General features: G+C 52.1%; 2 protein-coding genes across 2 annotated transcripts; both read left to right on the top strand.

Moving 5' to 3' along the window:
* Positions 1–1,304: 1,304 nt before the first annotated feature.
* SPN (sialophorin) lies at positions 1,305–4,786 on the top strand. The gene is made up of 2 exons (XM_038763531.1): positions 1,305–1,390; positions 2,971–4,786. Exon 2 carries the CDS (start codon positions 3,041–3,043, stop codon positions 4,352–4,354), a length of 1,314 nt encoding a protein of 437 aa, XP_038619459.1. The 5' UTR covers positions 1,305–1,390; positions 2,971–3,040; the 3' UTR covers positions 4,355–4,786.
* A 4,837-nt stretch (positions 4,787–9,623) lies between these two features.
* LOC119942599 (nicotinate-nucleotide pyrophosphorylase [carboxylating]-like) lies at positions 9,624–20,355 on the top strand. The gene is made up of 4 exons (XM_038763453.1): positions 9,624–9,684; positions 16,270–16,817; positions 19,277–19,408; positions 19,821–20,355. The coding sequence occupies exons 1-4, from the start codon at positions 9,672–9,674 to the stop codon at positions 20,037–20,039; spliced, it is 912 nt and encodes a 303-aa protein (XP_038619381.1). The 5' UTR covers positions 9,624–9,671; the 3' UTR covers positions 20,040–20,355.
* Positions 20,356–26,009: the final 5,654 nt, after the last annotated feature.

Here is a 26,009-nt window from a genome sequence, read left to right as displayed (position 1 = left end):
GGGGGGGTGGATGGAGGAGAGGAAGGAGGGGGCTCAGACTGGGAAGGCTTCCTGGAGGAGGTGAGCTCTCAGTAGGGCTTGGAAGGGAGGAAGAGAGCCAGCTTGGCGGATGTGCGGAGGGAGGGCATTCCGGGCCAGGGGAAGGACGTGGGCCGGGGGTCGACGGTGGGACGGGTGAGAACGAGGCCCAGTGAGGAGGTGAGCGGCGGCAGAGGAGCGGAGGGTGCGGGCTGGGATGGAGAAGGACAGAAGGGAGGTGAGGGAGGAGGGGGTGAGGAGATGGATGGACAGCCTTGAAGCCGAGAGTGAGGAGTTTTTGCTTGATTCGTAGGTTGACAGGCAGCCACTGGAGATTTTTGAGGAGGGGAGTGACGTGCCCAGAGCATTTCTGCACAAAGATGATCCCAGCAGCAGAGTGAAGTATATATGTTGCCAACTTGTACTTCCCAAGCGCTTAGTACAGTGCTCTGCACACAGTAAGCGCTCAATAAATACAATTGAATGAATGAATGAATGAAGCATAGCTGAATCGATCGATCGATGCCAGGCTCGCCGTCCACTCCGATCCCAGGGGTTTCTCTTCCGGGCTCGTGAAAGGAGTGAAGGTTTGGCTGGCCATGGGAGAGGGAAGGGGATTGTCGCCGTGGAAGAGCCCCAGGCTCAGCTGGTGCCTGGGAGAGATCCCTGCTCCTTGAGTGGAAGAGGATCGGGGTAGTCACAGCTCCGACAGTGCAGTTAGCTTCTTTAGACGCCCTGCAATAGTCAAGAAGCTCTACCGCTAGCAGGGAATGTTGTTTCTAACATGTTAGGCCCGACGAATTGAGAACAGGTGGGGTAGGGACCGCAGACACAGGTAACCGCTCACTTTTGTCATGCCTCTCTTCACCCTCTCAAGTTTAGAGTCATTCCAGCTCAACCTCAAGAATCCTTAATATCCCTCCCCGCTCCTAGCCTAGCTCTTCCGTCTCTCCTTGGATCCGATCCTGATGACCACCTCTCTTCCCACAGCGGATCCGAGAGGCCCTGGGGTGGAGATCCAGTTATCCCCCCCTTCCCCGCCCCTCGCCCTCTAAGTAGGGTCCTGGGGTCCCCGACTCCGGCGTTCCCGCCTCTTCTCTTCCAATGGGATTTCATGGGGTAGAGAGGTCTGGGAAGGGAGGGGCTGTGAGGTGGGGACCCTTGGCAGGATGTTTACGGGGCTCTGCATGGACGGGAGGCGGGGCCCGGGCACTTCCTCCATCCCACCTCCAACGGCCCCGCCAAAGTCCCCTGGCTGCCCCACTTCGGTTCCAACTACAAGAGGGAGCAGAGCTCGGCTTTTTTGACCCGGGGGAGAAAAACCTAGGACCCCCCGCAAAATGATCTAGTTATCTTGCCGTTCCTGGAGCCGGTAAGGAGGTTGAGGGCGGAGGGCTGGGGACCACCGTGAAAACAAGACCAAAAAGGTGGGTCTGGAGAGAAGGAACCCAGTTGACGGGACCTAGGGAGTGAGGGGTAGAGCTAGGGGAAGCCCGGGATGGCGGGAGTCCAGAGAGGAGGAACTATGTTGGCGGGGGGCTTGATCCATCCGGCTCTCATTGTGTCGTGGCCTTGGAGGGAGGGGGCCTGGTTCGGAGAGGGGCCCAGAAAGCAGGAGGATGGATGAGGACCAGGAGGCAACCGGGAAAGTCGGGATTATTGCATTCAGGCCGTGCCCAGTGAAAAGCAGGATAGGGACCACTACTGCTGCAGGTTGTAACGGGGAAAGGGGCGGCGGAGGGTGGGGAGCCGGCAGGGGCTGGGAGGGGTGGGAGAGCAGCATTTCTTGTGGGGAAGGTGTTGAAATGCCCCATACTGCGATGCGGCTGAATTCGGGGTGGAGGGAAGACACAGCGGCTCATCCGATCGAACTCTGGTCATAAATCTGAAGGGACTGCTTTGCGGTGGGGGGGGACTTAATTTGCTGGTTGGGGAGGAGTTCGAAACCTTCGGCGAATTAAAGCCCAAGCCCGGGTGGCTGCAGAAACTCCCGGCGGGAAAAGGCCAGCCTGCTCACCCTCACCGGTTGGGGTGACCAGCCTGACGCGCGGGGACGTTAGGCGCGGGACCAGCCTTCCCTTGTAACTGTCCCAGCACTTAGTACGGTGCCTGACACGCGGTAAGTGCTTAATGAGAATAATAATAATAATGATGATGATGGTAGTTGTTACGCGCTTATTATGGGCCAAACACTGTTCGAAGCGCTGGGGTAGATACAGGGTGATCGGGTTGTCCCACATGGGGCTCACAGTCTTCGCCCCCATTTTACAGATGAAGTAACTGAGGCAAAGAGAAGTTAAGGCTTGCCAAGCGGTGTGGTCTAGTGGAAAGAACCCGGGCCTGGGGGTCAGAGGACCTGGGGTTTGATTCCGACTCTACCACATTTCCTCTGTGGGATCTTGGCCAAGTCACTTCACTTCTCTGGGCCTGAGTTTCCTCATCTGTAAAAAGGGGATTAAAGCGGGGAGCCTCAGGTGGGACAGGGACCGTGTCCAACCCGACGACGTCCTAGCCACCCCAGTTCTTAGTACAGTGCCCGGCACACGGGAAGTGCTTAACAAATATCTTTTAAAAAAATCCAGTCAAACAAACAAAGAAAAACCGGTGACCGCCTAAGTTCAATGTAACCGGTACCACGGCGGTTTGGGCTCAGATGGATTTTGTCAGAAAGCGATTTGGGGGCCTAGTTTATGGAGGCACAGCTGTAGCTTGGCACCTTCCAGCCAGTATACTTCCGAGAATGGAAAACCGAAGTTGCCAGGGACGGTTTAACCACAAGCGCGGGCTGGCTGGTGAAAGGGGTGTGGGCAAGATTGCCAGTCTCTCCCTCCTTCCTTCCTTCCCTCCCTCCCTCCCCAGAAGCCCCGCTCTCCTCAGAAAAACACTGCTCCACTGCCAGAATCCTGTCATTTACCCCCTCCTTCACCATGTCTCTCCCTGTCTTTCCCACAGGTCCCCCGCGGAAACCTCGTGGCCTCGGTGTGTCCCGATTCCAGGCCCTGAGCGATCCTTTCCTGTGGCCATGGAGGCCAGATCTGCTCTTCTTCTAGTTCTTCTCATCCTCTTTAGCCTCTTCCTTACACCGACCGGAGAGGGCTTCAGTGCCGTTAACCAGTCGGCAGAGACCACCTTAGGGACCAACGGGTGGACCCCTGACAAGACCACCTTAGGGACCACCTTAGGGCCCAATGGGTGGACCTCTGACAAGACCACTTTAGGGCCCAACTTAGGGCCCAGAGGGGGGACCCCTGACCAGACCACCTTAGAGCCCAAGGGGTGGACCCCTGCCAAGACCACCTTAGAGCCCACCGTAGAGCCCTTCTCAGCGACCTCTGCCAAATCCACCCTAGAGCCAACCGGGGAGAGTCCGGCCAAATCCACCCCAGAGCCCGTCCCAGAGGCCACCCGGGATATCAAGGTGAACGCTGTCACCTTTAAGGGAAACCCGGAAAGGAACGTGATCGCACCTTCCCCGTTTCCAACCGATTCGAGCTCCGCCGCCACGGGGGCTCCAAGCACCCCCAGCCCCGTCGTCTCAGTTGTCCCGTTCACCGGTGTCCTCACAGCGGCACTCGCCTCCACTCAGGGGCCGACGACAAGCGTCCCCACCACACCCCTCACCTCAGAGCCTCCGTCCTCCAGCGAGGGCCCGACGGCAAGCAACGCCCCGACCGGCCCCTCGTCCGGGCCCTGGAAGGACTCCCCCGGTCACGCCGTCAGCGGGCGGGCGCCGCCCGAAGAACGCGGTGAGGTCTCGACCCCGGCCCCCCGCACCACCTCCACCACTGCCACCACCCTCCCTCCCACGTCACGGAGCAGCACCCCGATCCCGACGTCCGGCAAGCGGAGCGGCGGCGTCAACCTGCTAGTCCCCCTGGCCGTGGTCGTGCTGATTGCCGTCCTCCTGGTGATCCTCGTCGTGCTGTGGCAGAGGAGGCGGCAGCGGCGGAGGGGAGCCATGACCTTCGCCATGGGTGGCGGGGGCGGAGGGAAACGGAACGGGGTGGCCGAAGCCTGGGCCGGCCCAGCCCAGGTCCCCGAGGATGGGGCTGCGGGGAACGTAGCCCCCAAGGAGACGGAGGAGCCCGGGGGAGGCGGGCCGCATGAAGGCCAAGGGCCCACCCGCCGCTCCACGCTCACCACCTTCTTCGGCAAGCGGAAGTCGGCCCAGGGCTCGGCGCTCATGGGGGATGTGGAAGCGTGCGACGGGCCCTCGGGGCCACAGGAGGAAGCCATCCCCCTCGTGAGTTACAAGGAGGTCACAGCGGAGGGAGAGAACGGCGGATCCCCGGCTGGCGAGCCGGAGCCTCCCCCAGCCCCGGGGGCCGACGAGTGATGGGGAGTCCGGGCCACCGCCCCCCACCCTCGCCAGAACTGATGGCCGCAGAGAGGAGGGCAGTGGAGTCTTCACCGTCATCGTCGTCGTGCTTACCGATCGTCATCCTACCTGGGCCCCCGCTTCCCGGGCCCTCGTCCCGGAGCGATGGGTTTTCTGTAGCTACCCGACAATAGGCTCTGTTCTCGGGAACTTTGAACCTGGACCCCGGGGAGTGTGGGATTTGCATTTTAAGAGTGGGTAAGGTCTGCGGGAACAGTCGCCGGGAAGTACCGAGTCTCAAGATGCCGTCTGGAACGTGGGGGGAAGCGGAAAGCTTGAGCAGGAAGCCACCAGCGTGGCTATTCCTCCATTCCCCAATTAGCCATTTCAGCGTTAGGGATTCTGTCTGTCTGTCTGTCCTCCCCCTTCGGTTTCTACAATAAAGCTCTCCAAGACCAAACTCAAGACGTCGGTCTTCATCTTGGAAACCCGCCTCAGCCGTCCTTCCCTCTCTCTGCTCTTTTCCGGCCCGGGCTTCATCTCTCTCTCTTTTCCTGTTGCCCCATCTTCCCCCCCATCACTCCAGGCTCTCGCCCGCTCATTTCCACCCCTTTGCCCGTCGGTTCCCGCCTCCGGGCCTAGGAGCTCGGCTCGCCATCGCAGGGGATGGGGAAGCCAGTTCAGCTTCTCGAAGGCTTGTCCCCTCATGGTTCCAGGGGGTGAAAGCATTAGGGAGAGGGAAAAAAACCAGAAATCGGCTCCGTGGGCCTGAATTTCAGTCATCTCCTCCCTCCCGGCTGGTGGCCCTGGGTCGGTTAGAAGCCAAGGGCTTGGGATGTTGACACGGTCCCTCAGTTAGAGCGAGAGGATATTTGCAAAGAGGAAGGAGGGTTGAGCCAGAGATCTGCGGGGAACGGTCAGAGCAGCTGGGGGGAGGAATCAATCAATCAATCAACTGTATTTATTGAGCGCTTACTGTGTGCAGAGCACTGTACTAAGCGCATGGGAAGTACAAGTTGGCAAGGAGTCTCCAGGCAGAAACGAAATCACTTCTCAGACTTATCCATATCCCTTTCAAGTGTCACCGACAGTCTGTAATAATGCCAGTGCCCGGCAACCAATCAGTGGTATCTATTTTTTTTTAATGGCATTTATTAAGCACTTGTTATGTACAAAGCCCTGTTCTAAGCGCTGGGGAGGTTACAAGGTGATCAGGTTGTCCCAAGAGGGCTCACAGTCTTAATCCCCATTTTTACAGATGAGGGAACTGAGGCCCAGAGAATAATAATAATAATAATGATGGCATTTATTAAATGCTTACTATGTGCAAAGCACTGTTCTAAGCACTGGGGAGGTTACAAGGTGATCAGGTTGTCCCATGGGGGGCTCACAGTCTTAATCCCCATTTTTACAGGTGAGGGAACTGAGGCCCAGAGAATAATAAAAATAATAATGATGGCATTTATTAAGCACTTACTATGTGCAAAGCACTGTTCTAAGCACTGGGGAGGTTACAAGGTGATCAGGTTGTCCCACGGGGGGCTCACAGTCTTCATCCCTATTTTTACAGTTGAGGTAACTGAGGCCCAGAGAATAATAATAATGGCATTTATTAAGAGTTTACTATGTGCAAAGCACTGTTCTAAGCGCTGGGGAGGTTAGAAGGTGATCAGGTTGTCCCACGGGGGGCTCACAGTCTTCATCCCCATTTTACAGATGAGGGAACTGAGGCCCAGAGAAGTGAAGTGACTTGCCCAAAGTCACACAGCTGACAATTGGCGGGGCCGGGATTTGAACCCATTACCTCTGACTCCAAAGCCCAGGCTCTTTCCACTGAGCCACGCTGTTGAATGCTTACTACGTGCAGAGAAATATGCTAAGCACTTGGGAGAGTACAACGGAATTAGCAGATATAATAACAACAATAACAATAATAATGGCTTTTATTAAACACTTACTATGTGCAAAGCACTGTTCTAAGCGCTGGGGTGTTACAAGGTGATCAGCTTGTCCCACGGGGGGGCTCACAGTCTTCATTCCCATTTTACAAATGAGGGAACTGAGGCACAGAGAAGTGAAGTGACTTGCCCAGAGTCACACAGCTGACAAGTGGCGGAGCTGGGATTTGAACCCATGACCTCTGACTCCAAAGCCCGGGCTCTTTCCACTGAGCCACGCTGTTGAATGCTTACTACGTGCAGAGAAATATACTAAGCATTTGGGAGAGTACAACGGAATTAACAGATATGTTCCCTTCCCTAAGTACTTACTATGTGCCAAGCACTGCGGTAACAATAATAATAATAATGATGGTATTTGTCAAGCACTTACTATGTGCCAAGCACCGTTCTAAGCGCTGGGGTAAATATAAGGTAATCGGATTGTCCCACGTGGGGCTCACAGTCTCCATCCCCATTTTACAGATGAGGGAACTGAGGCCCAGAGAAGTGAAGTGACTTGCCCAAGGTCACACAGCAGACAACTAGCGAAACGGGGATTCGAACCCATAACCTCTGACTCCCAAGCCCGGGCTCTTCCCACTGAGCCATGAAGATCTGAGATGATCGGGTGGGGCACAGTGCCTGTGCCACGTCTAGGTGGGAGGGAGAACAGGGATTGAATCCCCATTTTACAGTTGAGAAAACTGAGGCACAGAGAATAATAATAATAATAATGGCATTTATTAAGCGCTTACTATGTGCAAAGCGCTGTTCGAAGCGCTGGAGAGGTTACAAGGTGATCAGGTTGTCCCACGGGGGGCTCACAGTCTTCACCCCCATTTTACAGATGCGAGAACTGAAGCCCAGAGAATAATAATGATGGCATTTATTAAGCGCTTACTATGTGCAAAGCACTGTTCTAAGCGCTGGAGAGGTTACAAGATGATCAGGTTGTCCCACGTTGGGGCTCACAGTCTTCATCCCCATTTCACAGATGAGGGAACTGAGGCCCAGAGACGTGAAGTGACTGGCCCAAAGTCGTACGATTGAATGAATGAATGCATTTATTGAGCGCTTACCGCGTGCAGAACACTGGACTAAGCGATTGGGAAGTACATGTTGGCAACATACATTCATTCGTTCATTCAATAGTATTTATTGAGCGCTGACTGTGTGCAGAGCACTGCACTAAGCGATTGGGATGTACATGTTGGCAACATACAGAGACGGTCCCTACCCAATAATGGGCTCACGGTCTAGAAGGGGGAGACAGACAACAAAATAAAACATGTGCACAGGTGTCAAGTCGTCAGAACAAAGCTAAACACACATCAGGATAACAGGCACACACACACACACACACAAACACACAACATACTTGCATACACAGGGCAAGGAAAAAGCTGAAGGCCCAGCCGGTTCTCAGCTCTTCTCCTCTGCATCCTAGACAGAGGAGGTTAAACCAGGAGAGGGAGAAGAGAGAATCAATCAATCGTATTTATTGAGCGCTTACTGTGTGCAGAGCACTGCACTAAGCGCTTGGGAAGTCCAAACTGGCAACACCCAGAGACGGTCCCTACCCACCAGCGGGCTCACAGTCTAGAAGGGGGAGACGGAGAACGAAACAAAACATATTAACAAAATAAAATAAATAGAATAAATATGTACAAATAGAATAGAGAAATACATACAAACATATATACATAATCAATCAATCAATCAGAGAACAGAGAAGCAGCGTGGCTCAGGGGAAAGAGCAGGGGCTTTGGAGTCAGAGGGCATGGGTTCAAATCCTGACTCCACCAACTGTCAGCTGTGTGACTTTGGGCAAGTCATTTCACTTCTCTGGGCCTCAGTTCCCTCATCTGTAAAATGGGGATTAAAACTGTGAGCCCCCCCTGGGACAACCTGATCACCCTGTGATAATAATAATGGCATTTATTAAGCACTTACTATGTGCAAAGCCCTGTTCTAAGCGCTGGGGAGGTTACAATGTGATCAGGTTGTCCCATGGGGGGCTCACAGTCTTAATCCCTATTTTACAGATGAGGGAACTGAGGCCCAGAGAAGTTAAGCACTTAACAAATGCTATTACTATTATTATTATTATTATTATTATTATGTGACTTGCCCAAAGTCACACAGCTGCCAAGCGGCAGAGCCGGGATTCAAACCCATGACCTCTGACTCCCAAACCTGGCCTCTTTCCACTGAGCCACTTTGTAACCTCCCCAGCGCTTAGGACAGTGCTTTGCACGTAGTAAGCGCTTAACAAATACCATCATTATTATTATTATTATGCAAGTGTTATCCCCTCTGGTGGGAGAGAGCTCAGCCATGGGCCAGCTTGCTGGGAAGGGCAGGGAAGAGAGATTCCTGAAGAAAGTGACCAGGGAAAACTCATTTTCCCTTGGGATAGAACTGGGTCCCCCGAAGGAGGGAAGCAGATGAGTTACTGGTCCCTTGGAGAGAAGGGAGTTTTGTTCTCTGTCTCCCCCTTTTAGACTGTGAGCCCACTGTTGGGTAGGGACTGTCTCTATATGTTGCCAACTTGTGCTTCCCAAGTGCTTAGTACAGTGCTCTGCACACAGTAAGCGCTCAATAAATATGATTGATTGATTGATTGATTGATTTCTCCTCCCGTCGGCTCATCTTGGGGCCTGGAGGGGCCGACAACATCCCGACTGGAGGGGCTGGACACCTGGATCCTGCCTCAGGAGCGCATCCAGGAAAGGGGATAAAGAGGGAAGAGCGGAGTGGGCTGAATAATAATAATAATAATGGCATTTATTAAGCGCTTACTATGTGCAAAGCACTGTTCTAAGCGCTGGGGAGCTTACAAGGTGATCAAGTTGTCCCTCAGTGGGGCTCACAGTCTTAATCCCCTTTTTCCAGATGAGGGAACTGAGGCCCAGCAAAGTGACGTGACTTGCCCAAAGTCACCCAGCTGACAATTGGCGGAGCCGGGATTTGAACCCATGACCTCTGACTCCAAAGCCCGGACTCTTTCCACTGAGCCACGCTACAGTGCATAATGATGGCATTTATTAAGCGCTTACTATGTGCAAAGCACTGCTCTAAGCGCTGGGGAGCTTACAAGGTGATCAAGTTGTCCCTCAGCGGGCCTCACTGTCTTAATCCCCTTTTTCCAGATGAGGTCACTGAGGCCCAGCGAAGTGACGTGCCCAAAGTCACCCAGCTGACAATTGGCAGAGTCGGGATTTGAACCCATGACCTCTGACTCCAAAGCCCGGGCTCTTTCCGTTGAGCCGCGCTGAATCTGACCCCTTCTCCCCTCCCAGCACCTCCCACTCCTCCCGGCTCCAGTTGGTTCCAGTTTTTTTCCTTCCTGGATCAGGACAAGGAGCTGCAGGAACAGCAGCAGCGGGAGCAGCATGGACAAGACCGGTGAGGGCCCTTCCATTCCTTCCTCCATTCATTCAGTCGTACTTATTGAGCGCTTACTGTGTGCAGAGCACTGAGCCCTTGGAAAGTACAATTCAGGCACAAAGAGAGACCATCCCTGCCCACAGTGGGGCTCACAGTCTAGAATCAATCAATCAATCAATCAATCGTATTTATTGAGCGCTTACTGTGTGCAGAGCACTGTACTAAGCGCTTGGGAAGTCCAAGTTGGCAACATACGGAGACAGTCCCTACCCAACGGTGGGCTCACCGTCTAAAAGGGGGAGACAGAGAACAAAACCAAACATACTAACAAAATAAATTCTTCCTGCCCCATGTTGTTGTTGATGGCATTTGTTAAGCGCTTACTATGTGCAAAGCACTGTTCTAAGCGCCGGTGGGGGGGTTACAAGGTGATCAGGTTGTCCCACGTGGGGCTCACAGTCTTCACCCCCATTTTGCAGATGAGGTAAATGAGGCCCAGAGAAGTGAAGTGATTTGCCCAAGATCACACAGCGGACATGTGGCGGGGTCGGGATTCGAACCCACGACCTCTGACTCCAAAGCCCGGGCTCTTTCCACTGAGCCACGCTGCTTCATCCTCAGCGCCTTCCTCTCTGCCCCTCTCCTCCTCTTCACCCACCCTGAAGCAGCCAGTCGGGGGGAAGGCTGCCCGGGAAGCAGGGGAAGGGAAGAGTTTGGGATTTCTCTGGGATCTGAGTTGAGCGCTTAGTACACTGCTCTGCAAACAGTAAGAAGCAGCATGGTTTAGCGGAAGGAGCCCGGGCTTGGGAGACAGAGGGTGTGGGTTCTAATCCCGCCTCTGCCACTGTCAGCTGTGTGACTTTTGGGCAAGTCACTTCTCTGTGCCTCAGTTCCCTCAACTGTCAAATGGGGATTAAGACTGTGAGCCCCCCGTGGGACAATCTGATCACCTTGTAACCTCCCCAGCGCTTAGAACAGTGCTTTGCACATAGTAAGTGCTTAATAAATGCCATTATTATTATTATTATTCCCTCATTTGTCAAATGGGGATGAAGGTTGTGAGCCCCACGGGGGACAACCCGATGACCTTGTATCCACCCCAGCGCTTAGAACAGTGCTCAACACATAGTAAGCGCTTAACTTGTATATATGTATATATGTTTGTATGTATTTATTACTCTATTTATTTTATTTGTACATATTCAAGGCCCTACTGAGAGCTCACCTCCTCCAGGAGGCCTTCCCAGACTGAGCCCCTTCCTTCCTCTCCCCCTCGTCCCCCTCTCCATCCCCCCCATCTTACCTCCTTCCCTTCCCCACAGCACCTGTATATATGTATATTTGTTTGTACATATTTATTACTCTATTTATTTATTTATTTATTTATTTATTTTACTTGTCCATATCTATTCTATTTATTTTATTTTGTTAGTATGTTTGGTTTTGTTCTGTCTCCCCCTTTTAGACTGTGAGCCCACTGTTGGGTAGGGACTGTCTCTAGATGTTGCCAACTTGTCCTTCCCAAGCGCGTAGTCCAGTGCTCTGCACACAGTAAGCGCTCAATAAATACGATTGATTGATTGATTGATTGATTGATTGATATTTATTCTAATTATTTTCTTTTGTTAATATGTTTTGTTTTGTTGTCTGTCTCCCCCCTTCTAGACTGTGAGCCCACTGTTGGGTAGGGACCGTCTCTCTATGTTGCCAACTTGGACTTCCCAAGCGCTTAGTACAGTGCTCTGCACACAGTAAGCGCTCAATAAATACGATTGAATGAATGAATGAATGAATGAATGAACCTGGGGAGAGACGAGGTTTAGGAGGGAAGGAAGAGAGGCCGGGGGACAGAAGGGGGTCTGGATTCCGGGTTTCTGCGGGTAGTGTGGGAAGCAGCGTGGCTCAGTGGAAAGAGCCCGGGCTTTGGAGTCAGAGGGTCATGGGTTCAAATCCCGGCTCCGCCAACTGTCAGATGGGTGACTTTGGGCAAGTCACTTCGCTTCTCTGGGCCTCAGTTCCCTCACCTGGAAAAAGGGGATTAAGACTGTGAGCCCCCCTGAGGGACAACCTGATCACCCTGTAACCTCCCCAGCGCTTAGAACAGTGCTTTGCACATAGTAAGCGCTTAATAAATGCCATTATTATTATTATTATTAGTGGCTGGAGGGGGATGGGGAGAGACAGTGCTGAACTTTGCCCTGCCATTTGTTGTCTGGGGGCTCAGGGAGGCAAAGTCCAGATACACGGGTCTGAGTGAGCGAGTGGGGAAAGGGGCCGAAGAGGGGACATTTCTCTCCCTGCCCCTTCCCCCTGCAAGGGTGACAGCACAATTGTGGCATTTGTTCATTCATTCCTTCATTCAATCGCATTTATTGAGCGCTTACTGTGTGCAGAGCACTGTACTAAGCGCTTGGGAAGTCCAAGTAGGCGTAATGTGGGCCTGGTGTGTTGCGGGCAAGGAACATGCCCACTGCTCTGCACATAGTAAACGCTCCATAAACAGCACTGATATAATAATGGCATTTAATAAGTGCTTACTATGTGCAAACCCACTCTCTTAGACTGTGAGCCCACTGTTGGGTAGGACTGTCTCTATATGTTGCCAACTTGTACTTCCCAAGCGCTTAGTCCAGTGCTCTGCACACAGTAAGCGCTCAATAAATACAATTGATTGATTGATTGCAAAGCACTGTTCTAAGCACTGGGGAGGTTACAAGGTGATCAGGTTGTCCCACGGGGGGCTCGCCGTCTTCATCCCCATTTTCCAGATGAGGGAACTGAGGCCCAGAGAAGTGAAGTGACTTGCCCAAAGTCACCCAGCTGACAGTCCCCCCTTCCTCTCCCCCTCCATTCCCCCGCCTTACCTCCTTCCCTTCCCCACAGCACCTGTATATACGTATATATGTTTGTACATATTTATTACTCTATTTATTTATTTATTTTACTTGTACATATCTATTCTATTTATTTTATTTTGTTAATATGTTTTGTTTTGTTCTCTGTCTCCCCCTTCTAGACTGTGAGCCCGCTGTTGGGTAGGGACCGTCTCTGTATGTTGCCAACTTGGGCTTCCCAAGCACTTAGTACAGTGCTCTGCACCCAGTAAGCGCTCAATAAATATGATTGATTGATTGATTGATTGACAATTGGCGGAGCCGGGATTTGAATCCATGACCCGTCACTCCAAAGCCCGGGCTCTTTCCACTGAGCCACGCCTGGAGCCTGCAGTCTAAGTAGGAGGGAGATCGGGGGATCGGGGAAGCAGCATAGCTCAGTGGAAAGAGCACGGTCTTTGGAGTCAGAGGTCATGGGTTCAAATCCCGGCTCCACCACTTGTCAGCTGGGTGACTTTGGGCAAGTCACTTAACTTCTCTGTGCCTCAGTTCCCTCATCTGGAAAAATGGGGATGAAGACCGTGAGCCCCACGTGGGACAACCTGATCACCTTGTAACCTCCCCAGCGCTCAGAACAGTGCTTTGCACAGAGTAAGCGCTTAATAAACACCATCATCATTATTATTATCAGGTATCGAATCCCCATTTTACAGAGAAGCCAGCTGAGGCCCAGAGAAGTGAAGTGACTCACCTAAAACTCCCCAGCGCTTAGAACAAGTGCTTTGCACATAGTAAGCGCTTAATAAATGCCATCATTATTATTATCAGGTATCGAATTCCCATTTTACAGAGAAGCCAGCTGAGGCCCAGAGAAGTGAAGTGACTCACCCAAGGTCACGTAGCAGAGAAGTGGTGGAGTGTGGGATTAATAATAATAATAATGATGATGATGGCATTTATTAAGCGCTTACTATGTGCAAAGCACTGTTCTAAGCGATTAGCATCCTGTGCTCTGATTCCCAGCCCCAGGCTCTTTCACTGAGCCTCTGCCCCTTCTCCTTGCAAGGTGACAGCACCAGAGGGGCACGGAAGGGCCCGGGATGCCCACCAGGCCGGGGATGCCCACCACCCTACCCGCCTGCTCCTCCTGGCAGGAGAGGAAGTGCCCAGCGGGAAAAAAGTCTGGGAAGGCTTACTGGTCTCCTGCTGGGGTCTCCTTGACCTTATTTTACTTGTACACATCTATTCTATTTATTTTATTTTGTTAGTATGTTTGGTTTTGTTCTCTGTCTCCCCCTTTTAGACGGTGAGCCCACTGTTGGGTAGGGACCGTCTCTAGATGTTGCCAACTTGGACTTCCCAAGCGCTTAGTACAGTGCTCTGCACACAGTAAGCGCTCAATAAATACGATTGATGATGATGATGATGAAGGCGGGATACTGGACTCTGGGGGGGTAAACTGAGTTTAGCAGGAGAGCTGGAGTGGAGCCCACCCACCTAACTGGTCTGGGGTTTGGGGTGGTAGAGGAGGACTCCATAGGCTCCAACCTCATTCAGTCATAATTGTTCACTCATTCAGTCGTATTTATTGAGCGCTTACTGTGTGCAGAGCACTGGACTAAGCGCTTGGGAAGTCCAAGTTGGCAACATCTAGAGACGGTCCCTACCCCACAACGGGCTCATCATCATCATCATCATCATCAATCGTATTTATTGAGCACTTACTGTGTGCAGAGCACTGTACTAAGTGCTTGGGAAGTACAAGTTGACAACATATAGAGACAGTCCCTACCCAACAGTGGGCTCACAGTCTAAAAGGGGGAGACAGAGAACAAAACCAAACACACTAACAAAATAAAATAAATAGAATTTATTTTATTCACAGTCTATTGAACGGTTACCATGCGTAAAGCACTGTACTGAGAAGCAACGTGGCTCAGTGGAAAGAGCCCGGGCTTTGGAGTCAGAGGTCACGGGTTCAAATCCCGGCTCCGCCAATTGTCAGCTGGGTGACTTTGGGCAAGTCACTTCACTTCTCTGGGCCTCAGTTCCCTCATCTGTCAAATGGGGATGAAGACTGTGAGCCCTACATGGGGCAAACTGATCACCATGTATCCCCCCAGCTCTTAGAACAGTGCTATACACATAGTAAGTGCTTAATAAATACCCTCATTATTATTATATAGAGACGGTCCCTACCCAACAGCGGGCTCACAGTCTATTGAACGGTTACTGTGCGCAAAGCACTGTACTGAGGAACAGCGTGGCTCAGTGGAAAGAGCCCGGGCTTTGGAGTCGGAGGTCACGGGTTCAAATCCCAGCTCTGCCAATTGTCAGCTGGGTGACTTTGAGCGAGTCACTTCACTTCTGTGGCCTTAGTTATACCTCATCTGTAAAATGAGGATGAAGACTGTGAGCCCCCCGTGGGACAACCTGATCACCTTGTAACCTCCCCAGCGCTTAGAACAGTGCTTTGCACATAGTAAGCGCTTAATAAATGCCGTTATTATTATTATTATTATTTTATTATTATTATTACTGAACGCGGGGGCCCGGGGGCGGCGGCGGTAATGTGCCCCAGAGGACACCAGGGGGCGCGGCAGCTTCGCCGCCAACATTCATTCATTCATTCAATCGTATTTACTGAGCGCTTACTGTGTGCAGAGCACTGTACTAAACGCTTGGGAAATACAAGTCGGCAACATACAGAGACGTCCCTACCCCACAACGGGCTCACAGTCTAGAAGGGGGAGGCAGACAACAAAATAAAACATGGAGACAGGTGTCAAAGTCATCAGAATAAATAGAAATTAAAGCTATAGGCACATCGTTAACAAAATAAATTGAATAGTAAATATGTAAAAGTAAAATAAATAGAGTAATAAATCTGTACAAACATATATACAGGTGTTGTGGGGAGGGGAAGGAGGTAGGGCGGGGGGGGGATGGGGAGGAGGAGAGGAAAAAGTAGTGTGGCTCAGTGGAAAGAGCCCGGGCTTTGGAGTCAGAGGTCAGGGGTTTGAATCCAGGCTCCGCCAACTGTCAGCTGTGTGACTTTGGGCAAGTCACTTAACTTCTCTGGGCCTCAGTTACCTCATCTGTAAAATGGGCATTAAGACTGTGAGCACCCTGACAAACTGATCACCTTGTAACCTCCCCAGCGCTTAGAACGGTGCTTGGCGCATAGTAAGCGCTTAATAAATGCCGTAAAAAAAAAGGGGGGGCTCAGTCTGGGAAGCCCTCCTGGAGGAGGTGAGCTCTCAGTAGGGCTTTGAAGGGAGGAAGAGAGCTAGTTTGGCAGATGTGCGGAGGGAGGGCATTCCGGGCCAGGGGGAGGACGTGGGCCGGGGGTCGACGGCGGGACGGGCGACAACGAGGCCCAGTGAGGAGGTGAGCGGCGGCAGAGGAGCAGAGGGTGCGGGCTGGGCTGGAGAAGGACAAAAGGGAGGTGAGAGAGGAGGGGGCGAGGGGTTGGATGGACAGCCTTGAAGCCCAGGGTGAGGAGTTTTTGCTTGATGCATAGGTTGACAGGCAGCCACTCCTGCCCTGCCCTGCTCTGTTCTGCCCTCCTCGCCCTGCCCGCCCTGCCCACTTTTTCCTTCTCAGCCTTCTCTGCTCCGCTCACCCTGCCCCTCTGTGCCCTGCCCTCTGTGCTCACCATATTCTTCCCCCTACGCCTGCCCTGTCCGCCCTTCCTCCGTCCCCCCAACTTAACGGTGACCATCGTGTCCCCCTGCCCACCCCACCCCATTGTGCTGCTGTGTTTCAGGTTCGGGCCCAGACCTCGCCCTGCTGCTGCCCCCTCGGACCCTGGAGACCCTGGCGGATGCCTGGCTCCACGAGGACTGCCCGGGCCTGGACTACGCCGCCCTGGCCGCGGGTGCCGCCCCGTCCCGGGCCGCCCTCTGGGCCAAGTCCCGCGGGGTGCTAGCCGGGCAGCCGTTCTTCTCGGCCGTCTTCGCCCGGCTCGGGTGCTCGGTCTCCTGGGGCCTCCCCGAGGGCTCCCCGCTGGAGCCTGTGGTCCGGGTGGCCGAGGTCCGGGGGCCTGCCCACCGGCTGCTCCTCGGGGAGCGGGCGGCCCTCAACGCCTTGGCCCGCTGCAGCGGGGTGGCCACCGCGGCCGCCGAGGCCGTGGCCGCCGCCCGGGGGTCCGGCTGGGCCGGGCGGGTGGCCGGCACCCGAAAGACCACGCCGGGCTTCCGCCTGGCCGAGAAGTACGGGCTACTGGTTGGCGGGGCCGCGGCCCACCGCTACGACCTTGGGGCCTTGGTCATGCTGAAGGACAACCACGTGCTGGCCGCCGGAGGCGTGGACCAGGTGCGGGCCTCGACCGTATTTATTACTCTATTTATTTTACTTGTACATATTCATTCTACTTATTTTATTTTGTTACTGTGTTTTGTTTTGTACTCTGTCTCCCCCTTCTAGACTGTGAGCCCACTGTTGGGTAGGGGCCGTCTCTAGATGTTGCCAACTTGGACTTCCCAAGCGTTTAGTCCAGTGCTCTGCACACAGTAAGCGCTCAATAAATACGATTGAATGAATGAATAAATGACCCTCGACCTCCCCGCCCCAACCCACTCCGTCGATCCGTGGTGTTTACTGAGCGCTTACAGTGTGCAGAGCACTGTTCTAAGCAGTTGGGAGAGTATAAATCGACAAAGTTTGTAGCCACGTTGCCTGCCTACAAAGAGCTTACAGTCTAGAGGTGATTCTCTCCCCGTCACCCAACCCTGTCCTTGCCTCCTCCCGCATCCCCGGCCGTCGGCCTCCGCCTCCCGGCTGGCCTCCTGCCCCTTCCAATCCCCAGTCGGTCCCAGTCTTCAACCCGATCCCAGCCCGGTCTCAACCTTCTCTCCATCCCCAACCCGAGGTGAGATCCCTCCTAGAGACAGAGATAGAGAAGCAGTGTGGCTCGGTGGAAAGAGCCCGGGCTTTGGAGTCAGAGGTCATAAGTTCGAATTCCGACTCCGCCCCGGCTGCTGCGTGACCTTGGGCAAGTCACTTAACTTCTCTGAGCCTCAGTTCCCTCATCTGTAAAATGGGGATTAAGAATGTGAGCCCCACGTGGGACAACTTGACCCCCAGCGCTTAGGACAGTGCTCTGCACATAGTAAGTGCTTAACAAATGCCATCATTATTATTATTATCCCGGGTCCCGATCCAATGCCGTCTCCACGGCTGAGCCAGCCCCGATTCCTACTGCTACCCCGGCGGGAGCTCAGGGGCTTGTCCGCCTTTTCTGGCCCCACGCTGACCAGCGGCGGGCCCTCGGTCCGGCCCGGTCACCTCCCTGACTCCTCCTCTCAGCTGCCTCCTACACTGTGGCCCACCCCCTTCTCCTCAACACGCTATCTGACCTTGGCTTCACAGACTCCGTCCTCTCCTGGTTCTCCTCTTACCTCTCCGGTCATTCATTCTCAGTCTCTTTTGCAGGCTCCTCCTCCCCCTCCCATCCTCTTACTGTGGGGGTCCCCCAAGGTTCAGTGCTTGGTCCCCTTCTGTTCTCGATCTACACACACTCCCTTGGTGACCTCATTCGCTCCTACGGCTTCAACTATCATCTCTACGCTGAAGACACCCAGATCTCCATCTCTGCCCCTGCTCTCTCCCCCTCTCTCCAGGCTCGCATCTCCTCCCGCCTTCAGGACATCTCCATCTGGATGTCTGCCCGCCACCTAAAGCTCAACATGTCGAAGACTGAACTCCTTGTCTTCCCTCCCAAACCTTGCCCTCTCCCTGACTTTCCCATCTCTGTTGACGGCACTACCATCCTTCCCGTCTCACGAGCCCGCAACCTTGGTGTCATCCTCGACTCCGCTCTCTCATTCACCCCTCACATCCAAGCCGTCACCAAAACCTGCCGGTCTCAGCTCCGCAACATTGCCAAGATCCGCCCTTTCCTCTCCATCCCAACCGCTACCCTGCTCATTCAAGCTCTCATCCTATCCCGTCTGGACTACTGCATCAGCCTTCTCTCTGATCTCCCATCCTCGTGTCTCTCTCCACTTCAATCCATACTTCATGCTGCTGCCCGGATTATCTTTGTCCAGAAACGCTCTGGGCATATTACTCCACTCCTGAAAAATCTCCAGTGGCTACCAATCAATCTGCGCATCAGGCAGAAACTCCTCACCCTGGGCTACAAGGCTGTCCATCCATCCCCTCGCCCCCTCCTCCCTCACTTCCTTTCTGTCGTTGTCCAGCCCAGCCCGCACCCTCCTCTCCTCCGCGGCTAATCTCCTCACCGTACCTCGTTCTCGCCTGTCCTGCCATCGACCCCCGGCCCACGTCATCCCCCGGGCCTGGAATGGCCTCCCTCTGCCCATCCACCAAGCTAGCTCTCTTCCTCCCTTCAAGGCCCTACTGAGAGCTCACCTCCTCCAGGCCTTCCCAGACTGAGCCCCTTCCTTCCTCTCCCCCTCGTCCCCCTCTCCATCCCCCCATCTTACCTCCTTCCCTTCCCCACAGCACCTGTATATATGTATATATGTTTGTACATATTTATTACTCTATTTATTTATTTATTTATTTTACTTGTGCATATCTATTCTATTTATTTTATTTTGGTAGTATGTTTGGTTTTGTTCTCTGTCTCCCCCTTTTAGACTGTGAGCCCACTGTTGGGTAGGGACTGTCTTTATATGTTGCCAATTTGTACTTTCCAAGCACTTAGTACAGTGCTCTGCACACAGTAAGTGCTCAATAAATACAATTGATGATGATGATGATGATGATGATGATACTGACCCCAACCGTGGCCCCGTGTCTGGCAGGCCGTGTCTGGAGCCCAGCGGGCGGCGGGGTTCGAGCTGAAGCTGGAGGTGGAGTGCGGCAACCTGCGGGAGGCTCTGGCCGCCGCTGCCGCGGGGGCCGATCTGGTCATGCTGGACAACTTCACCCCAGAGGTGAGTCGGGGGCCGCGGCCCAGACCCGCTCAGCCCCTGAAGGAGGGGATCTGAGGATGGCGGCGACTATAAGCACAATCAGAGGACCCCTTCCCCACCCCTTTCACCCCGGCGGAAGGGAGGCGGAGGCGAGGTGGGCAAGACTGTGAGCCCACTGTTGGGTAGGGACTGTCTCTATATGTTGCCAATTTGTACTTCCCAAGCGCTTAGTACAGTGCTCTGCACGTAGTAAGCGCTCACTAAATACGATTGATGATGATGATGATCTCCGACTGACTTGGAGGTCAGTGCCGCCGCCTGGTTGCGGTGCCCAGCTTGGGGGCCCACATCACCCTTCCCTCAAGAGGTGGGACTCACGCCGTGCCCAGGCCTCGGGCACGAGACGGACTTTGCTTCCCATTTCCCCTCCCAGGAGCTGCATCCCACGGCGGCGGCCCTGAAGGCCCAGTTCCCGGCGGTCAAGGTGGAGGCGAGCGGGGGCGTCTCCTTGGCCAACCTCCCCCGGTTCTGCGGGCCTCACATCGACGTCATCTCGCTGGGGGCCCTGACCCAGGCCGCCCCGGCCCTCGACTTCTCCCTCAAGCTGCTCCCGGCCGACGGGAACCCCGAGACCTGCCTCGCGGGAAACTGAGCGGGAGAGAGGAAATGGGAATGGCGGGGACGGAAGGTTGGGCAGCGGCTCGGAGCCTGGGGGACCCACAGCTGCTACTCCCAAGGCCGGAGGAACTAGTTTTCTTCCCTCATGTTTTACTGTGGACTTTTCTGAATTGTGGAATTTCCCCCTATTCTTGCCCTTTGGATTACATTCCCAGAGTTCCACGTGCCCATCCTTCCTTCTTAGGCTGTGTACCCTTTGGGGAGATGAGGATTTCATCTTCACTGATTTTTTTTTTTTCCGTCATTGCCCTGGCCCTCGCTTCAGTGCTCTACACACAGCGAATGCTCAATAAAAGTTCAAGTATAATAAATAATAATAATAATAATGGCATTTATTAAGCACTTACTACATGAAAAGCGCTGTTCTAAGCACTGGGGAGGATACAAGGTGATCAGGTTGTCCCACATGGGGCTCACAGTCTTCATCCCCATTTTACAGATGAGGTAACTGAGTCACAGAGAAGTTAAGCTGACAAGTGGCGGAGCCGGGATTTGAACCCATGAACTCTGACTCCCAAGCCTTTGCTCTTTCCACTGAGTCACGCTGCTTAATAATAATGATAATAATAATAATGGCATTTATTAAGCACTTACTATGTGCAAAGCACTGTTCTAAGTGCTGGGGAGGTTACAAGGTGATCAGGTTGTCCCAAAGTGGGGCTCACAGTCTTAATCCCCATTTTACAGATGAGGTAACTGAGGCCCAGAGAAGTTAAGTGACCTGCCCAAAGTCACACAGCTGACAAGTGGCAGAGCCGGGATTTGAACCCATGACCTCTGACTCCCAAGCCCTTGTTCATTCCACTGAGCCACGCTGCTTCCCCTGACAATCATAATACTATCCTATCCCTTTCCCCGATGGGGCATCAGAGCTTTTCCCTCAGAGAAGCAGCGTGGCTCAGTGGAAAGAGCAGGGGCTTTGGAGTCAGAGGTCATGAGTTCAAATGCCGGCCCTGCCAATTGTCAACCGTGTCAACTTCACTTCTCTGGGCCTCAGTTCTCTCATCTGTAAAATGGGGATTAAGACTGTGAGCCCTCCGTGGGACAACCTGATCACCTTGTAACCTCCCCAGCGCTTAGAACAGTGCACATAGTAAGTGCTTAATAAATGCCATCGTTATTAGTCTACCCCCCCCGAAGGATTCCCCTCCCGCACCACAAACTCAACAAATACTTTGTGTTCTCAAGCCTTGTGGGCAACTCGTGTGCATAGCAATGTATTAAGTGCTTGGGAGAGTACGCTATAACAATATACCAGACAACTTGATGGCCTCTATCATTGCCCCACCGTGCCCTTACCCTGCCCTGACCTCACCACCTTCTTAATTTCCCCGTCCCCGCCCCGTCCCACAAGCTAGTGGGATTTTGGGGTGTTGTCGTGATGATAGGGGCAGACTTCCAGAGCGGGGTGAGAGGTGGCATCATCATCATCATCAATCGTATTTATTGAGCGCTTACTATGTGCAGAGCACTGTACTAAGCGCTTGGGAAGTCCAAATTGGCAACATCTAGAGACAGTCCCTACCCAACAGTGGGCTCACAGTCTAAAAGGGGGAGACAGAGAACAAAACCAAACATACTAACAAAATAAAATAAACAGGATAGATATGTACAAGTAGGGCACCCAGCCCAGGGCCCTAGGAATCCAATGGGAGAAACAGAGTCACGACTCCCGGTGACCAAAGGGACAGCAGGGGCAGGGCACGGTTGTACCCCCATCAACTTTCCCTTGACCCCTTTATAGTCTCCGCCGTCACAGAACACGCGTTCCGGGCCCCGAGTTCAAGCTGATTCTGGCTCCCTTTCTGCCCCTGTCTGTTTGTCCTGGAGGCTGAGGACGGAAGGGTAAGTGCTTGTACCATTTTATACCATTTTGGGGTACTTGGAGAATCAATCAGTGGTATTTATTGAGCGCTTACCGTGCTCAGAGCACTGTACTAAGGCCTTGGGAGAGTATCCTCCTCCAATCAATCAATCAATCAATCGTATTTATTGAGCGCTTACTGTGTGCAGAGCACTGTACTAAGCGCTTGGGAAGTACAAATTGGCAACATATAGAGACAGTCCCTACCCAACAGTGGGCTCACAGTCTAGAAGGGGTAGAAAGAGAACAAAACCAAACATATTACAGTCCCTACCCAACAGTGGGCTCACAGTCTAGAAGGGGGAGACAGAGAACAAAACCAAACATATTAACAAAATAGAATAAATAGAATAAATATACAAACTGAGCCCCCTTCTTCCTCTCCCCCTCCTTCCCCTCTCCATCCCCCCCGCGTTACCTCCTTCCCCTCTCCACAGCACCTGCATATATGTATAAATAATGATAATCATAATGATGGCATTTATTAAGCGCTTACTATGTGCAAAGCACGGTTCTAAGCGCTGTGGAGGTTACAAGGCGATCAGGTTGTCCCATGGGGGGCTCCCAGTCTTCATCCCCATTTTACAGATGAGGGAACTGAGGCCCAGAGAAGTGAAGTGACTTGCCCAAAGTCACACAGCTGACAATTGGCAGAGCCGGGATTTGAACCCCTGACCTCGGACTCCAAAGCCCGGGCTCTTTCCACTGAGCCACGCTGCTTATATATGTTTGTATACTCTATTTATTTATCTTAGTACAGTGCTCTGCACACAGTAAGTGCTCAATAAATACAATTGATTGATTGATTATCTGTACATATTTATTCTATTTATTTTAGTTTGTTAATATGTTTTGTTTTGTTGTCCGTCTCCCCCTTCTAGACTGTGAGCCCGTTGTTGGGTAGGGACCGTCTCTATATGTTGCCACCTTGGGCTTCCCAAGCGCTTAGTCCAGTGCTCTGCAATCAATCAATCAATCAATCGTATTTACTGAGCGCTTACTGTGTGCAGAGCTACTCTGCACACAGTAAGCGCTCAATAAATACGACTGAATGAATGGAATGAATGAATGAATATAATAGGACAGAGCTGGTAGGCTCATTCCCCCTTTTAGACTGTGAGCCCACTGTTGGGTAGGGACTGTCTCTATATGTTGCCAATTTGGACTTCCCAAGCGCTAAGTACAGTGCTCTGCACATAGTAAGCGCTCAATAAATGTGATTGATGATGATGATGATGATGATTCCCTGCCCACAGCGAGCTTGCAGTCTAGTGGAGAAGACAGTTTGCCCTTGGTATGGGAAGAGAAGAAGGGGACTTTCGATGAGCAAAACCCCCAAACTGCTCACATCCCCCTCAAGTTAACACCTGGGAAAGCCTGTGCCTTGGGAGGAGCCCAGGGAAACCTGAGGAGCAGTGGTAATAATGATGTTTGTGGTATTTGACTTTCATGTCTGTGTTCTTCCCACTAGACCACGGTGCTTCCCTAAAGTACTGACTATGTGCCAAGCACTGTACAAAGCACTGGGGTGGATATAAGATCATCAGGTCCCACAAGGGGCTCATAGCTTTAATTCTATTATAGCTTTAATTCCATTAAAGCTTTCATTCAATTTGTTCCGACGTTTCTGACACCTGTCTCCGTGCTTTGTTTTGTCGTCGGTCTCCCCCTTCTAGACTGTGAGGCCGTTATTGGGTAGGGACCGTTTCTATTTGTTGCCGACTTGTACTTCCCAAGCGCTTAGTCCAGTGTTGTGCACACAGTAGGTAAGCACTCAATAAATACACGATTGAATGAATGAATGAATGAATGTTCTAAATAGGAGCCCACTGTTGGGTAGGGACTGTCTCTATATGTTGCCACCTTGTACTTCCCAAGCGCTTAGTACAGTGCTCTGCACACAGTAAGTGCTCAATAAATACGACTGATTGATTAAATAGGAGGAAAGAGCGTTTTTGAATTCCCATTTTTCACATTAGGGAACTGAGACGCAGAGGAAGTGAAGAGACTTGCCAAAGGTCCCACAGCAGACACGTGGCAGACCTGGGATTAAAACCCAGGTCCTCTGACCCCAAGGCCCGGTCTCTTTCCACCCTGCTTTCCTGTAGAGAAAATACTGAAAAAAAACTCATAGTCATAAGGAAGATGACGATTCAATCCTCTACAGAGGACTTTGTTATGATGATGATGATGATGGCATTTGTTAAGCGCTTACTATGTGCACAGCACTGTTCTAAGCACTGGGGAGGTTACAAGGTGATCAGGTTGTCCCACAGGGGGCTCACAGTCTTCATCCCCATTTTACAGATGAGGGAACTGAGGCACAGAGAAGTGAAGTGACTTGCCCAAAGTCACCCAGCTGACAATTGGCAGAGCCAGGATTTGAACCCATGACCACTGACTCCAAAGCCCGGGCTCTTTCCACTGAGCCACGCTGCTATGCTTTTACTACGTGCCAGTTACTGTACTAAGTCATGGGGTGGATACAAGGAAATCAGGTTGGACACAGTCCCTGTCCCAAATGGGGCTTGCAGTCTCAATCTCCATTTTACAGATGAGGGAACTGAGGCACAGAGAAGTGAAGTGATTTGCCCAAGGTCACATAGCAGACGACCTTTCTTCTCTGCCTGGGGAGACCTATCCAAGGGGGACATTCCATCTCCAGTCAGCCTTCATCTTCCTAACCCCGAGACCGACTAGGTGGCAGAAAATCCAGGCTAAAACTGACAACTGCCTATCAAACCTGAGGGTTTGTGGGTCGCCGCTACTGATCGGAGATCAATCAATCAATCGTATTGATTGAGCGCTTACTGTGTGCAGAGCACTGGACTAAGCGCTTGGGAAGTCCAAGTTGGCAACATATAGAGACGGCCCCTACCCAACAGAGGGCTCACAGTCTAGAAGCGGGAGACAGAGAACAAAACCAAACATACTAACAAAATAAAATAAATAGAATAGATATCCACAAGTAAAATAAATAGAGTAATAAATATGTACAAACATATATATTACATATATACTAAATATATATTACATATATTCATGTGCTTCTCTCGACTCACTCCCTTTGCTCTACCCACCTCTTATCACCCCACAGCACTTAGACACGTATAGATCTATATTCTATTTATTTATATTGAGGTCTGTTTGCTTGTTTTGATGTCTATCTTCCCTCTTCTATACTGAAAGCCTGGTGTGGGCCAGATTGTCTCTCTTCATTGCTGAATTGTACTTTCTAAGCACTTAGTACAAGAGATGAGGGTGGCCGGGGGATCCTTCAGGGCACTTGGAGCTCAGAGCCATTTTTCGGTCCCCTTTCTCAGCCCCCTCCCCGCCTCATCGATGTCTGAAATTCTGTTACCGAGAGGAAAAGGGTGTGGATGGGGCGGACCCAGAATTGTGGTTCACCAAATCCCACAGTGACGGAGCTTGAAGGTGGTTGCTCAAAGCAGTCAAGAGGAAACCCTTTTGCAGATAACGGGGGGAAGCATTTGGAATTTGCTCAGGCCTGAAACCATTCAGCTCAAGAAGAGTTGGATGATGGTGAATGAGGAGGATGGAGTGCAATATGACAGGCCTAATTAGGGAGGTAGAGGGAAAAATTAGGGGTGTAAACGGTACCCTCAGCTCACAACAAGGGTAGGAGAGAAAGCCCGATCTAATGACTCCTCAGAGCAACTTTTGTCGCCGCTGACGGAAATCTGGGGTGGGCGGACCCATTGATTCAACAGCATTCATCATCATCATCATCAATTGTATTCATTGAGCACTTACTGTGTGCAGAGCACTGTACTAAGCGCTTGGGAAGTCCAAGTTGGCAACATCTAGAGACAGTCCCTACCCAACAGTGGGCTCACAGTCTAAAAGGGGGAGACGGAGAACAAAACCAAACATACTAACAAAATAAAATAAATAGAATAGATATGTACAAGTAAAATAAATAAATGAGTAATAAATATGTACAAACATATATCATCATCATCAATCGCATTTATTGAGCGCTTACTATGTGCAGAGCACTGTACTAAGCGCTTGGGAAGTACAAATTGGCAACATATAGAGACAGTCCCTACCCAACAG

Source organism: Tachyglossus aculeatus, chromosome 21, assembly GCF_015852505.1.
Source record: "Tachyglossus aculeatus isolate mTacAcu1 chromosome 21, mTacAcu1.pri, whole genome shotgun sequence".
Lineage (NCBI taxonomy): Eukaryota > Metazoa > Chordata > Mammalia > Monotremata > Tachyglossidae > Tachyglossus > Tachyglossus aculeatus.
The sequence above is the reverse complement of the archived record's forward strand: the minus strand, read 5'-3'. Positions and strand labels throughout refer to the sequence as shown.

Excerpts from the sequence above, each read along its gene's own strand:
- LOC119942599 (XM_038763453.1), top strand. Across the intron at positions 16,818-19,276 it reads CCGCCGGAGGCGTGGACCAG|GCCGTGTCTGGAGCCCAGCG; the intron begins GTGCGGGCCTCG and ends CGTGTCTGGCAG. Across the intron at positions 19,409-19,820 it reads TGGACAACTTCACCCCAGAG|GAGCTGCATCCCACGGCGGC; the intron begins GTGAGTCGGGGG and ends TTCCCCTCCCAG.
- SPN (XM_038763531.1), top strand. The coding sequence starts at position 3,041 with ATGGAGGCCAGATCTGCTCTTCTTCTAGTTCTTCTCATCCTCTTTAGC.